At 35.1% G+C, this 14,634-nt stretch overlaps 1 protein-coding gene across 2 annotated transcripts; it reads left to right on the top strand.

The window, feature by feature from the left end:
• The first annotated feature begins 5,518 nt into the window (after positions 1-5,518).
• LOC127844868 (receptor-type tyrosine-protein phosphatase kappa-like) lies at positions 5,519-10,451 on the top strand. Of its 2 annotated transcripts, XM_052375403.1 has the most exons (7): positions 5,519-5,792; positions 5,960-6,088; positions 6,285-6,387; positions 7,393-7,463; positions 8,516-8,647; positions 9,249-9,389; positions 10,315-10,451. In XM_052375403.1, exons 1-7 carry the CDS (start codon positions 5,757-5,759, stop codon positions 10,315-10,317), a joined length of 615 nt encoding a protein of 204 aa, XP_052231363.1. In that variant the 5' UTR covers positions 5,519-5,756; the 3' UTR covers positions 10,318-10,451. The 2 variants fall into 2 exon arrangements, with proteins under 2 accessions (XP_052231363.1, XP_052231364.1); XM_052375404.1 differs by lacking the exon at positions 7,393-7,463 and having other exon boundaries at positions 5,527-5,792; positions 8,547-8,647.
• Positions 10,452-14,634: the final 4,183 nt, after the last annotated feature.

Here is a 14,634-nt window from a genome sequence, read left to right on the forward strand (position 1 = left end):
CAGTTGTATTTAAGTGAATATAAACGTTCTGAAAATATTGCAAACGTATATACTCTTGTGGCAGTGATTATTTGTAGAATCGTCGTCTTGAAAGGTAAATGACGTTTGTCAAGTAATTGTTGTTATACAACCCCCACCCAAAACGAATTAAACCGGGATATTTTGGAACCACCATGGACGTCTCTCCATTCGTCCGTCCGTCTATCTGTCCGTCCGACTTTTGTGTATGCCTTTCTGTCAATATTTCTGTCTATCTGTCTGTCTGTTTGTCTGTCTGCCTGTTTGCCTGTCTGTTCCTAGACAAAATTTGTTCGAAAAAGATCTCCTTCACTTTTCAACGTACAACATTCAAGCTTTCTAATTATATGAAGGTGTGTCCGTGCGATTGCTATTTTCCTATGTTAAATATTACCCAAATTGTGCCTCTTTTTTCAACTTTTAATAACATTATAATTGTTACCAAAATCTTGCTTATCAAAAATATATATATCAGAAACTGCAATATCAAGCATTTATATTTGGTATGTAAGATTGTTAATTAGCTTTCTATTTAGTTACATCTCATCATGACCTAAGGTTAAAACTGGCAACACCAAATACTTTATATAGACTTATATAGAAACATAACTTAACATTCTTTTTGTAGCGTAATGCGATAGAACAATAACGCACTCAACTCGACGAAGTTTTCATTGAAATTTATTTTCGTTAATTGAACTTAAACACTTTCCAAAGTTCACGAAATATTGTTATCAACAAGATGTTTGCGAGACACTAAACGGGCCTTGCCCGCGACAACAAGAAAGTGTTCATTCTATATCTTTGGCTGTCTAGCGTGTACTACCCTAACTTATTTACTGCAACAAAATTACTTATTATAAAGCCATGAAACACTAGACGATTGTATGTGATAAACAAAAGTTGGCCAGCCAATGGACAAGAAAAGTAAACAAGTAATGACATTTAAGTCTACAGGATGGGGTTTGACAATATATCGGGAAATCGTCTGAGTAATTTAATGTATGACTTGACATAATGCCACACCATGCAGTCGTTGTTTGGAAACAAAAGGCCATACAATTAAATGCACGTTTTTTTGTAAATAGTACATTTAAAAAAATGTTAAGTTAATTAGGTCGCGTAACATTTTCAGCATGAACCACAAGTCTAAAAGGTTTATATATAGTATGTAAAATTATATTTGGTTCTCAATCGGAAAATATACAGCGACATGTCAACCGCAATGTTAGTCGACATGTAGTGATGAACTTGTGACATACATACTGGTGAGTGTATAAACAATGCAAAATGTCCTGCCGATTGTAACAATTGCATTGGTGGAGGCATTACAAATCGGCATATCAGTTAATAACTTCTGTACGCTTCGGATCGATCCTTTCCTCATGGTTAAATATGAACATTCGGTATTAATCACATACGACTGTTTCTTAAAAAAAATGTGTCCGCCTCTAATAAGAGCAATGGGTTAACGAACCTGGTAATAAGCCACTATGAAAGGATACTAATACAGTGCAAGATTCATGTTTTAAGATTGTATCATTGTTGTTTACTTTTTATTTTAAACTCATAGTTTGTTATAAATATGATAATTTATCGACCGTGGATCAATGCGAATAAACTTAAGAGTTTTTTTTCATGTTCAAAAGTTGGAAAAAATCCGTTGGTAGATACTCGAACAATAACGAAACATAAATTGTTTCGAAAGGTGTGCACTTACGAGTACAAAGATGCTTCGTATGCGTACTTGTTGCAGAAGACCGTAAAACAAAAACGGAAAAGACGGAACTGGTTTTGGCCATGAATAGATTTACTTTCTCTTTCCCAGCTTAACAGATTCATGTCCATTAATAAATATTCAAACTATTGTTCAATCATGTACTGTTTCTGCAGCTTAAGAACATAATAATTACTACATCAATGTCTAGATTGAACGCATTTTACTAAAAACAAAATTAATGATTGAGTTTTTCATACACAACCTTTCTTACAGCGATTTAATGTTGCATACTAATATGACACGTATGTCTTGTCCATGAAACTGTATTTTAGTCGCAATATATATCAGTATAAGTGCTGCGAAACCAATAAAACTTAGTAACATGATCACAATTCATCTGGTTAAGTCTGCACTTTTTTGGGTACATTTTTAGTCGGAATGACATGTGTATGTGTCGTTTGTAACTAGATGTACATAATTGGAAGTATGAAGAACCTAGGATTTATAAGCACTTTAATCCAGTGTGGACATATAATGTATAATATATTTTTAGCTTGACTATTCAATACTATAATACTGAATCAAGTGTCAGCGTCGGTGTACTGCTCTAGTTATGGTCAACATGCAACATCAACATCGATGTTTTTAATACAAGTATTCAATTGTAACTTCACACATGTGTTAAGGGTCAGTGTATGAAGTCACTAACAAAATTACAAACTCTGACCTGCAATTTAGCAGAATCATGCCCTTTATGTACTTTGTACATCGGTAGAGGTAAACGTATAACATATATATATCACCGCTTCTACTACAGGCCTTGCCATGAAACTTAACACATGTTTTCTGGGTCATTGTATAAGGTAATTGTTCTTCAACTTCCATACCCTGGAATTTAGCCGACTTATGCGAGTTTCTGTACTTTGTTACGGCAAAGCTGTACCAGCGATATGTCAATCTTTCTACTGTAGGCGTTCTGTTGATATTTTACATTTGTGTTTGTGGTCATTGGCTGAGGCCACTGACCAAGGTTTTACCCCTGTTCCGCAATGTAGAAGTATTATGCCATAATGCGTACTAAAACAATAAATTGGTTGAGGTAATCGTACAACATCTCCACATGACTGTTTCTACTACATGTATTCAATTGCAACATCTTCAATGTTCCCTTCAACAAGAGAAAAAACCTTTAGTGACAGAGGTTTTAAGACTGTCGGACCATGCCTGTGAAATGAAATTCCCCTGGACATTCGGAAATCAAAAACAATCGAAATTTTTAAACGGAAACTGAAAACATGGTATTTCAGAGACTTCTTCGCACTATTCTAAACGCTAATGTAAATTATATAAGTATGTCTACGCACAAAACAATACTGTGATTACATCTTTAGCTTTTAAATTATAAATACTTTCATTTAAGTTTTAGATATAATTATAACTATAATACTATAAATATTGTATATCTGTAATATAATATCTTTTATATATACTTTAATATAATATTGTACAATATCTTTAAAAAAATTATCTATGTGATTGTCAATTGATTTTTAGTAATAATTATTTATTGGAAAATGTTATTTCTTCTAGTCATGTCAGTTGAACTTTGTTTTAATTATCCTGACGATCTTTTATTTAACATTGTTAGTTGTGAAATAAGTTTTATTATTGTTAGTATTTTTATTAAGTGCTGTATTGTATCATTATGTCATTGTACAACGCCATTGAATATTTTATAGAAATAGGCGTTTAATCAAATATAAAGTTTCAAGTTTCAAGTTTCAACCTCAAACGTGTTTTTGGGGTCATTGTGTGAGGTTATTAACCAGGTTCCATAACTCTTACTTGCACTTTAGCACAAGAAAGCTTCCTTTGTACTGGTTAACGTTTGTTTGCAACTACTCCATATCTCTATATCTGCAGAAGATATTGAGATAACACTTTACATGTATGTTCAGCTTCTTTATAAATATTCAATGAACAGGATCTATAACTGTGACCAGCCTTTAAGCAGGAATATACCCCTTGTGTACTTAAAAACGTTCAGTTAATGTTTGCATTCAAGATTAACTGTCGGTAAAGTGCTGCGTTCAAAAAAGATATAATCTCTGTTATTAGTACAGAGATTGAAAATTTCACACATGTTTTGAGGATCATCATGCAATGTCACAGAGTAGGTTTGATAACTATTACCTGCTATTATGCGACATTTTGCCCCATTTGTATTTACAAAATTCAGATAAACGTTTACGTGCAATATCTATTATCTCTAGCTAACATACCTAACATAGGTGTCTATTGGGTTATGGTCAAGAGAACTGTCGCTGAAAATATTTTAAAAGTTTGCTTTCAGTTACTTCAGTAAAGATCGAGATAGTGTGCTAGTATCATGTATGTATGCACCTTACGTGCTTAAATAGCAAAGGATTGGATTTGGAGCCAGTGGGGCAAGGTTACACCAAAACATAGTTTCTGCTCAATAACTTAGAATTGTGGGTCTTGCTTGCATGTATACAATGTTTGGATCGCAAGTGGGTCCAATGTTACTGTTAAAAAACAAAAAAACAGTTTGCACTCAATACCTTGAGTTTGGATAGAGGTATTGTGATGTTATATCGTTTGAAGGTAGCATATTTGCCCACCTAGGTTGGGATTTCATTTGGAGCCAGTTTGGTCAAGATGTCTTTTACTAGAAATAGCAAAATGGTTTCCGCTCTGTCTGAATGGAGTTTTGTTTTGTAATTTTCTGTGGATGTTTCTTGCATACCGGGCAAGCAAAGTTATTTAAATTCTTAATTAATTTGACAATAATTGAAATTCTTATTTTTTTGGCTCATTCAATTTTCCTGTTTAATATTTTTAACTATTTTTACTTATGTTTGCATATATTATATAACTGCTACAGATATTCAACTTCATATATGTCTGATTGGTCATTACATGGTATTGGGACAGCTCTTGTTAAATTGCCAAAGATTCACATACACTTACGTTTTACATGAAATGTATCTAGTCACATACTAATACAATATGTTCAAGCAATATCAACTGTAATACTTAACGTTTATTTGCATTATGAATGTATGTGTAGGTATGAATAGACCATTAAATGCTACATGAATAATACCTGTCATTGTTTCTTACGCAGGGTTCAAACGCTCGTACCCTCCACCATCTGCACTTCATTGCCTGGCCTTACAAGGGGATCCCGGAGGATGTGACAGCTCTAATAGAGTTCCGACAGAGAGTGCTTCGAGTTCCCGCAAAACTTGAGAGACCCACACTCGTGCACTGCAGGTAAAAAAAAGGATCAAGTATAAATCAATCTGGAAGTTTTTGTGCTTGAATTGACTTAAGTATTCGAATTGGCCGTACCAGACGTCCATTGACGTTCACACTCGGATAGTATCAATCTCAAATGCGTGTTTTATCTCACATCTGTACCAATATAGGAAGAACGGAGACGTACATCGTCTGTGATCTCACTTCTTCACAGTTATAGGTCGTACGGGAGCATTCCTAACCCATCTATAAGTCTTGTTTGATCTCCCTTCAGAGCAGTTTCATTCCGTCCAGAAACATGCATCGCCATGCACATTCTGATAAACGAGGACATAATCAATATATAATTCACGTTTGATCTCACTTCAGTTCCGGTAAAGGCCGTATAGGGACGTGAATTGGTCTGAACATTCTGCTACACAAAGGCATACTAAATCTTGTTTTTCTCACATAAGTGCTGGTATAGGCCGTAAGGGTATGTTAATAGCCCTGAACATTCTGCTACACAAAGCCATACTAAATCTTGTTTTTCTCACATCAGTGCTGGTATAGGCCGTAAGGGTATGTTAATAGCCCTGGACATTCTGAAACACGAAGCCAATATTAATATTTAATTCCCGTTTGATCTCACTTCACTGCTGGTATAGGCCGTACGGGGACGTACATTGCCCTGGACATTCTGATACACGAGGGCGAGTCTGAGGGAGCCGTGGAGATACACGGATGTGTGCTGAACATGAGGAGGAACAGGGTCAACATGATCCAAACAGCGGTAGGTGCCACGAACGTCCCAATTAATATATATCGAAACATATTGTGGTATACAAGAGAGTTGGTATTTATTTGTTGCCATTGATATCTTCTAATCTACTAATCAGAGTGCAAGACAAATGGTATTTTACTCAATTCGATGTTTTTTTATGTGGTGCAATATTTCAGGAGCAATACGAGTTCCTACACAGAGCCCTGGTCCATGCCTTGACCTTTGACTGCGCGCCCGTGGCCGCTGACCAGTTACAGAACTATGTCTCAAAGACAGGACAACAACAACGAGAGAAGCAGTTAAAGGTGAACGCATTTTCTTCTGTTTTTAACAATAATTTAGTTTTTTTTAATAATTTATGGAATCTTTGGAATTTATCTAATCTTTCTTAACTCAGGCTCATTCCTTTCACTGTAATCTTATTTCTATAAACAGCTTTCGCATTTTTGTAACGTTGATGTGAATCACACATAATATGTGTTAAGTTTCATTGATTTTCAGCAATTGATGTCCGTTTCTCAACACGTGGTTCCCGAAGAACGGATCAATATGGCAAGAAATAAAAATTTGAAGAACAAAAACAGGCCTGGCGCAGATATACCAGGTAAATGTTCGCTTGGTTCTTATGCGTATGAATGTCGCACATTGAGATCTTGTTAAGCAAAGAAGTAGGGTTATTACCATTGATCCTCTGCATTATACGAGTTAAGGAAATTATAAACACATAGTTTCGGTGTTTCATCAGATATGTTTATATTGGAAGCATAGTGTATACATACGCGGATAGATTCAGTCCAGATAAAAAAAACTCCTACGCATACAGGATTGTGAAACTGTCTGTATTTTACGTCCGTCTTGTTTATCCTTATTGTAATCTATTTCGGGATATCCATGTCACGATTCAATACTTGTACAAAATATGATCTACTTCTTCAGTCACAAAACTATGTCACATTGGTGTTAAAGGTTGGGTCTATGGTTAATCCAAAATGTGTTTAGTTATATTAACGGTATAAACAAATACACAAGTGCGGTAATTTAAAAAAATTTAGCAAATGTATGACGACTAGTTTATTGTATATAAAAGTGATGGTTTATATGTGTCGTTTTTTTATTAGAAGCTTGGCTGTTCGAAGAAAACCCAAGGTATTACCATAGCCCTCTCGTCTTCCGCGTCGTCATCGTCGTCCGAAAACTTTTACAGTTGCAATATTTAAGATAGTGACTTGATATTTGGCATGCATGTGTATCTCATAGAGCTGAAAATTTTGAGTGGTTAAAGGTCAAGATCAAGGTCAACCTTCAAGGTCAAAGGTCAAACAACTTTTTCTTTCTTTTTTTGGTTTTTCATGTGTATCTCATCGACCTGCACATTTTGAGTGGTGAAAGGTCAAGGTCAATGATGACCTTGAAGGTCAAAGGTCAAAAAACAAAATCCAAGCACCCACAGACAGGCGTTGGCATCCACTATGCGGTGCTCTTGTTCTGAAGTACATGTACATGTAGATTTGTTTTCAATAAATTATACTCGTCAACAGTTAACATACGCGAAACGTTTCTTGCTCAAATTTATTCCCATAGCACATTTTCTTACATGTCTGTTTCCCAGGTGATAAATACAGACCTCGACTCCAAGTCCGCTCTGGTGCAGGCGACTATATCAACGCTGTCTTTATCGACGTATGTACCAGATGCTTTAAACACAAATCAATTACTTACGCATTATGAAAACAATAATAATGAATTAGCCCACTACCGTTGTTAACGGACGGGACAATAGGTTCACACCCAGTCCGTCCGCTTGTCCGTGTTTACGTCCTAATCTGGATCCTAAGATCTCTAAAAATGTAATAAATATAGGTTGATAACACCTAGTATGGAGATAAAGTGCTACACGGGAAATATTCACGTTCTTTTCGTTTTGCCTGCCACAAATTGTGGTTGTTTTGGTTACAGAAAGCATTCGAAAGTTTAATCAGGATCCAGCGATAAATCAAAAGTATTCAGGCTTGATATACGTGGTATAGCTGGCCATATGGGAATATGCACACTATTTTAAATGGGTCCGTCTTTCCGTACAAAATATCTTAATTTTGCGAATGCTCTAACAGTGATTTAAGAAGGTCTATGGAAGGATGTGTGTGTAGCCATAGGATCAATATGCACGTTGATTCATGTTATTCAGACAACATTGTGTGACTAGATGAAGGTGATAACGTATATCTTAATCCTGCGATAACTCACAAATTACTTGAGTAATTTTTGGGTCATATGGTAAATATGCAGGATTCAATTTTGTTTTGTTTTACTCAAATGTTCGATGCTGTATTTACAGAAGTTATTCAACTTAGGTTTAATGAAATTATATATTTATTAAGGGAGGCTATTCTGTCTCGCTTACTTAATTTTCATCGATAGTTGCACGACCCTTTTTGCACCATTTCAAGCATTAACTTATTTACTCGGACATCATTAACCCGGCAGGGAACTGCTGCTTTGTTTGCGGTAAAAAAACTATTGTTATATAAGCATTTTATAATTTCTACTTATTTACAATTATTTTCTAATAGGGAAAAATATATAAACATATGTAATCAATATGTTTGTTTAGTTTTTTAAATGTATTCAATTTAAAGAGATTTCAAATAATGGTAATCTTTAAATCAAAACTTCCCGTTTTGAAGGATTTCTAATCATTGATTGGTGAACATTAATATCTGTTCCTCGAACAGAGTTTCAAGACGAAGCGTCACTACATCGAAGCCCAGTCGCCTCTACCTGGCACCGTTGTATACTTCCTGAGTCTTGCCTACAAGGAGGACTGTCCATGTATCGTCAGCTTTCAACATACTCATGAAAGCAAAGTGAGATACGTTGTTTTCTCATAGCTCTTGTATACTTTTGTTAATTTAGTGGGTGGCAATAGGAATAGCCCGTGTCCGTTCGTATGTACGCATGCACATACGTAACACAATTTTGTAAAAATGTTAAAGCGGCTTGGCCCAGGCCAGTATTAGCACAAGTATAACCCCTTGTCTTGTCTTTATAGTCCATGAAATTGTGCGTGTTCTTAAGTTTACTTTAATTGGATGGCGGATATCAATTCGAATTTATAAATCCATTTGATCTTTAAAGTTTTGGCTGCGACATAGAATTACCCGTTGTTTTTTTTCCACATTTGGTATGAAGACATTCTAATATGGTGAAAGGAAGGTTTCGTTACTTCATGACTAATTTCGCTCCTTCTTTCTTTACAAACGAACTGTAAGCTGTTATCAATTTAAAGTTTTCGGTATACGGCTAATGTTAAGTAGGAGCAAGTCTTCTGTAACTGTTAATGTGTCTGTGTCCAAACATGTGGCATTGACGCATAAGCGTCTAACGCCTCTAGTGTTTTCTTACGGAATGCACACTAATTTAGCGTGTTAATTATAATGAAGTTTATGGTATGCCATTTGTGCTTAGGATGTGCGTATGTACTACCCAGCGGATAACCAGGTCCTGTCTTCAGGAGACTACACCGTCAGCAGCTTCAAAATGGACGAGGAGATGGAACACTGTGTGCCGAGACGCCTCGTACTGGAGAACAGGCCAATTACGAATATAGTCAAGACACAAAATATTTTGTTAAGCTATGCATTTCTAAAAAAATGCACGTAGTTATGAGATTTTATAAATAATAATGCAATACAAAACAATATATGTAGTGTATTTTCGCCATAATTTATAAGCTGTATTTTGCACTCAAGCAACACTTTATTTTAGTCTAGATATGTTTGTTTATAATACGGACATGTTGTGCATGGTTGTTTACAACGTGCTATACCGTTTCTTCCCGAGATTGCTCGACGATGATTCGAATAAAATAACTGTCTCATAAAAGGGAAGTCGATAACTATGTGAGTGTTTTTTGTAATTAAAGAATGAGTGTTCTCTCCCTTTAACGAAAATTAAGTTTCGCTTCGGTATAATTCAGAATGGGGTCAAAAGAAAACGGTAACGCATATCTCGTATGCGGACCGGGAACAAGACAGGAGCGTTCCGAATTCTCCCGCCAATTTCATTCAGTTCATTCACAGTGTGGAACAATTGGCGACTGAAGGTTCCAATAGCGGACCCGTTGTACTTCATTGCCTGTAAGTAGACAAGAATGTGAATTTAGCTGATACCAGTTGCTGTATCGTCCAGTTGAATGTTTTTAGTATGGTCCCTGTAATAGAAGCCAAGCGCGTTAATATGTCCATCCTCATAAACTAATAAGTCGCATAAATTCATACACGTTTTATTAAACACATATATGAAATAGATCATTTCAGTGGTCTACAATGCTCATAGATTCTGATTCGTTGCATCTGAAGAGAAGCCCACGCCTATGCTTTGATGTGAAATGAGTTTAAAGCCTGCAGGGCTTAAATGAGTGACATCATACTTCTGAAATTTGACTTAGCCTTCTAATAGGGCTTCTGATTATATTCAATGAAAAAGCGCCATAGTTGTTTTCATTGTATACCGGTACTTCTTAACTTCACAGTGACGGTGCCAAAATGTGCGGTTTGTTCTCTGTGGTGTCCACACTGCTACAGAAGATTGCGATCGACCACGAGGTCAGCGTCGTGAACACCGTCAGAAAGGTGAAGGCAAGAAGACATGGCGCAATCTCTACACAGGTAACCTTTTTTTATTCTTTTTTTCTAACAGGTTTATTTCAATACTGCGTATACGTACATATACCGTATGACATATGTAAAATAATTTAATGCAATCAGAGATGAAAAAAGATGCATAAGCTACATATAAAGTTATCTAAATAGTAAAAGTAAATTTCGAGTATAACTTCCGTTGGTTGTAATGCACAGGTAACCTTAACCACCCTGTTAATGATTCCTGAACGCTTTCAGAAAGGTACATATGGCTTTGTGGTATCGGGTCGTTTTGCCCTCATACCTTATAACCTACCTGTTTGCCCTAAATCACCCTGAGTCGTTCTGCCCTGTGTCGTTTCGCCCTAACAAGTGGGTCGTTTCGCCCTTATTTAATTGTAATATAATATTATGGCTTTGTAAACCATGGCGTTATAGGTCACTTACGAGTGATGCCTTTGTGAGAAGTATGCATGTAACTCCCCATGTCAAAATAGTGTTGGATTGGAAACTTACGTATTTAATCTCACAAATTATAAAGGCAGCCGTAGTAAATTAATAACCAATTTGACTAATTGTACATCACAATTTCGTTATTTCAATGTTTCAGGAGCGGTTTGACTTTTGCCACGAGTGCGTTCTGCAGTACATCCACTCCTTTGGCATCTACTCGAACATCGCGGTCTCATGATTCACTGACGATACAGAAGACACTAAGTAACAAGACAATTTCATGCAGGACATTCACTCAAAAATCATTCCAGTGGTGTCACAAATAAGTTGATCTTGAAGATTTTCATATTTAGCGGTTAACCTTTCTAACACAAAATAGTACGCCTCGCTGCTTTAAATAGGAAATCGGACAGTTGTAGATGGTTGCGCATTCTATTTGTCTTCCGTTATTTGCATATTCTTTTTATTCACGAATATTAATAGACGTTTTCATCTTGTGATTTTATTTACCACCGCAACATCAACCCAGTATTAACAAACTTGAGTCTTAATCATTAAGGTGTGTGACCTGAATCGTATATAACAAGCTGAAGACAACCAGAATTTCCTTACTGATAGGGTTTTGGGGCTTTCATTATTTCTATAATTAATTGGCAATTAACAACTGGGCAAGGTTAGCTTTCTAACTCTTATAACTAACACTGTTTCTGGCTATTATAGGTTTTCTTAATTGCTTTATCCCATAACCATTGAAAGCAGAACAGAGCCTGTTTAATATGCAGCATATTGTAAAGCGAGGAACAATTTTTTTAAACATGTGACCCAGTGAAATAGGGAACATTATTTACTCATCATTTCATAATTTTTATATTACACTTTTACATATAATTTCATATATTTTTTATTACACTTGTACATATAATCTAATATATTTTACATTGCATTACGTAACAAATGCCCAAAAGAAGTTAAACAATTTCATTCTCAACCAATTTGTAATTAGGTAATATTAAAGGCTGTAAGTTCAAATATTATATTTTGGTTGTAAAACGAAAAGCTTAGATAGCTTTATTTTGGCTGTATTGGTACAAAGACCCTCGGTATTTAAATTCAATATATTTCATGTGAATCAAATTTTCTCTTTTAATATGAGCGAGCCAGAATCCTTTCAGCAGACGCATTTGACACCCATGTTGTTATATACTACGCTTTAATATTGTATTTTTTGCTCAATGTTCACTTTATAATTTATATACTAAGCTTTTATATTTTATGATTTGCTTAATCTTCACTTTTATTTCAATATTCGCACTCGTTTCTTGTAAACATTTATTTCATAAACACGCACATATTGTACATATTTCACTACTTTAACTCACTCCTTAGGAGATCTTGTAAATCTTCTCATATGCAAGACTTAATACTAATATGAAAAGAGATGTGCACCGTTGTTTCATTCGATACATCTGGTACAAATGACGTTTTCTCATATCTAAGGGGCCACCACAAATTTCAATCCTTTATATGTGCACCCAAGATTACTATACTGTTTAAGTTTCCTAATACAACATTAATTATATTATGAATTGGTTTTATAGTTCACCAAAAGTAATGCGTGCATCTTGTTTTGTTTTAGAGTTCAGCAGAAGAAGTGTGCATATATATATATATATATATAGTATATAGTAGGCTCAAATTCCACGTGCATTCTGTTACCCTGTTGTCTCACTGCTGAGTAAGTTGCATTTTATTGTTCATTTAGAAATTTACTTAAAAAAAAAATGTTTTTGTCGCATGATTGTACATTTTAGTATATAAAATGGTTGTGTTATTTTTATTTAGCTCTTTTCAAATGAGCTTAATTGTTTTTGAAGTATTATTTTAAATGAATTTCGATGTTTATGTTAAATTTCAAATTGTTTTTCGTACTGTTATTTATTATATAAATATTTAGTACATATAGTGTCGGGGAAATATAATTTTATTTTTGATTTTAGATATAAGATTCAATATAAGACTAGATATAACATAGATCGATCACGTGTCTGTATGATTATCGAAAATTATATCTATAAATAAACAGCTAAAGTCTACTTCAACTATTTGTTGTGCAGTGCAGTTTTGGGACATGTTGAAAGCGGCTTACACTTTGTAAGCTGTTCGTGTATCACTGGTGATCTGTTTATCTTGTTAGTGGTTTGTTTAGTTAACCTTTGTATTAGTAAGCAAAACTAAATTCTACGTTTACTTTAGTTTTGCATTATTGTTTGTACACATTTATTTTATCATATTTAAATCTCTTCTCGCGGAAATCCAATACTTCCCGTTCTACGCTAGGTGTATCTACTTTCTAGCTTGTTTTCGTTGTGATTCACGGTTTGTTATGATGTTCTCGCTGAAACCCGAGATCTGGTATTTTGTGTATCTGGTATTTGTCATAAAAACATTTTACCCTGAACAAAGCCTGACTCTGAGATAACAGCGACAATGTTGTGGCAACTTAGCGAACATGTATTTTAGTGAATAATTTTGTCTTACATGTTGTTAAATTGTTAACATGAGTTTATGAATTTCAATTCAATAATTAATTTAAAATTATTGTCTATAACGTTTGTTCACTTTCCGTTTTTATTAACAAGACTATTTTATGGTTTTATAAGAAAGCTGTTCGTGTATCACTGCTGAGCTGTTTATCTTGTTAGTGGTTTGTTTAGTTAACTTGTATTAGCAAAGCTTAAATTCTACGTTTAATTTAGTTTTGCCTTCCATTGACATCGTTGTTTATAACATTGTTCGCTTTCCGTTTTTATTAACAAATATTATTTTTTTGGTTTAATACATTTTTTTTAATTCACACATAAATAAACTTTCTTTGTGCTCTTATCATTTGCGGACGTAATTAAAGCAGTGAAGTTGATGACGTCATCATTATATTTATTCATTGAATTGTTGTATTGGTTTCCGCGCTTAAAATTTATCGGCTTATTAATTTCATATTGCCATGCCACTACGCCCGAGAAAACATAGATTGGAAGTTGCGGAGGCTTTGCGGGCCATGGACACGCCGGACGTCGGTCCACAATCGGGCACAAACACGGACCACGCGGTAGTGGCACACTAACGATCAAGTACCTGTGGCCATGCCACCACGCTCGTGGAAACGTAGACGGGAAGTTGCGGAGCCTTTACGGGCCTTGGAGACGCCGGATGTCGGTAGTCGGGTACAAGCACGGACCACGCGGCAGTGGTACCTGTCCCGGCTGAACCACTGGTATCAAGTAACGATCAAGATTTTACTGTTACAAACATGGTCAGTCAGTATTGGAAACAACAATGTAAGTGTGTTATTCTTCGGCTTTCCCTTATGAAGTTTTCCGTAATATGCTCTTTAGATATAGATCTTCATTATTAAAAACGACGATAATTCATTTTGGAAGGTAGAATTTAATTTCTTTAGCGCGTTACAAACCGGATGTGTCATTTTTACTTGTACTTGAGACAGTGTGAGCTCGGGCTAGGTTTTTGAAGGTGTTAACTATCTCATTCAATGCATGTGAATGGTTGACTTTTTATTATTGCGCACAAGAGTGACAGCAACAAAATAACACACATTTAATTAATTTATTAATTTCATAACAGCATTACTCTTTTCATTACTAAACAATTACTTATTTCAGGGATGCAATATGTTTTAAAACAACCGGTTAAATAATTTCTATTACCGCTTGAATAATTGGTTAACTGAAAGACTGCAACAA

The sequence above is a fragment of the Dreissena polymorpha genome, chromosome 9, assembly GCF_020536995.1.
Source record: "Dreissena polymorpha isolate Duluth1 chromosome 9, UMN_Dpol_1.0, whole genome shotgun sequence".
NCBI classification, from domain to species: domain Eukaryota; kingdom Metazoa; phylum Mollusca; class Bivalvia; order Myida; family Dreissenidae; genus Dreissena; species Dreissena polymorpha.

Excerpts from the sequence above, each read along its gene's own strand:
- LOC127844868 (XM_052375403.1), top strand. The coding sequence starts at position 5,757 with ATGAGGAGGAACAGGGTCAACATGATCCAAACAGCG. Across the intron at positions 5,793-5,959 it reads TCAACATGATCCAAACAGCG|GAGCAATACGAGTTCCTACA; the intron begins GTAGGTGCCACG and ends GCAATATTTCAG. Across the intron at positions 6,388-7,392 it reads GCCTGGCGCAGATATACCAG|GTGATAAATACAGACCTCGA; the intron begins GTAAATGTTCGC and ends TCTGTTTCCCAG.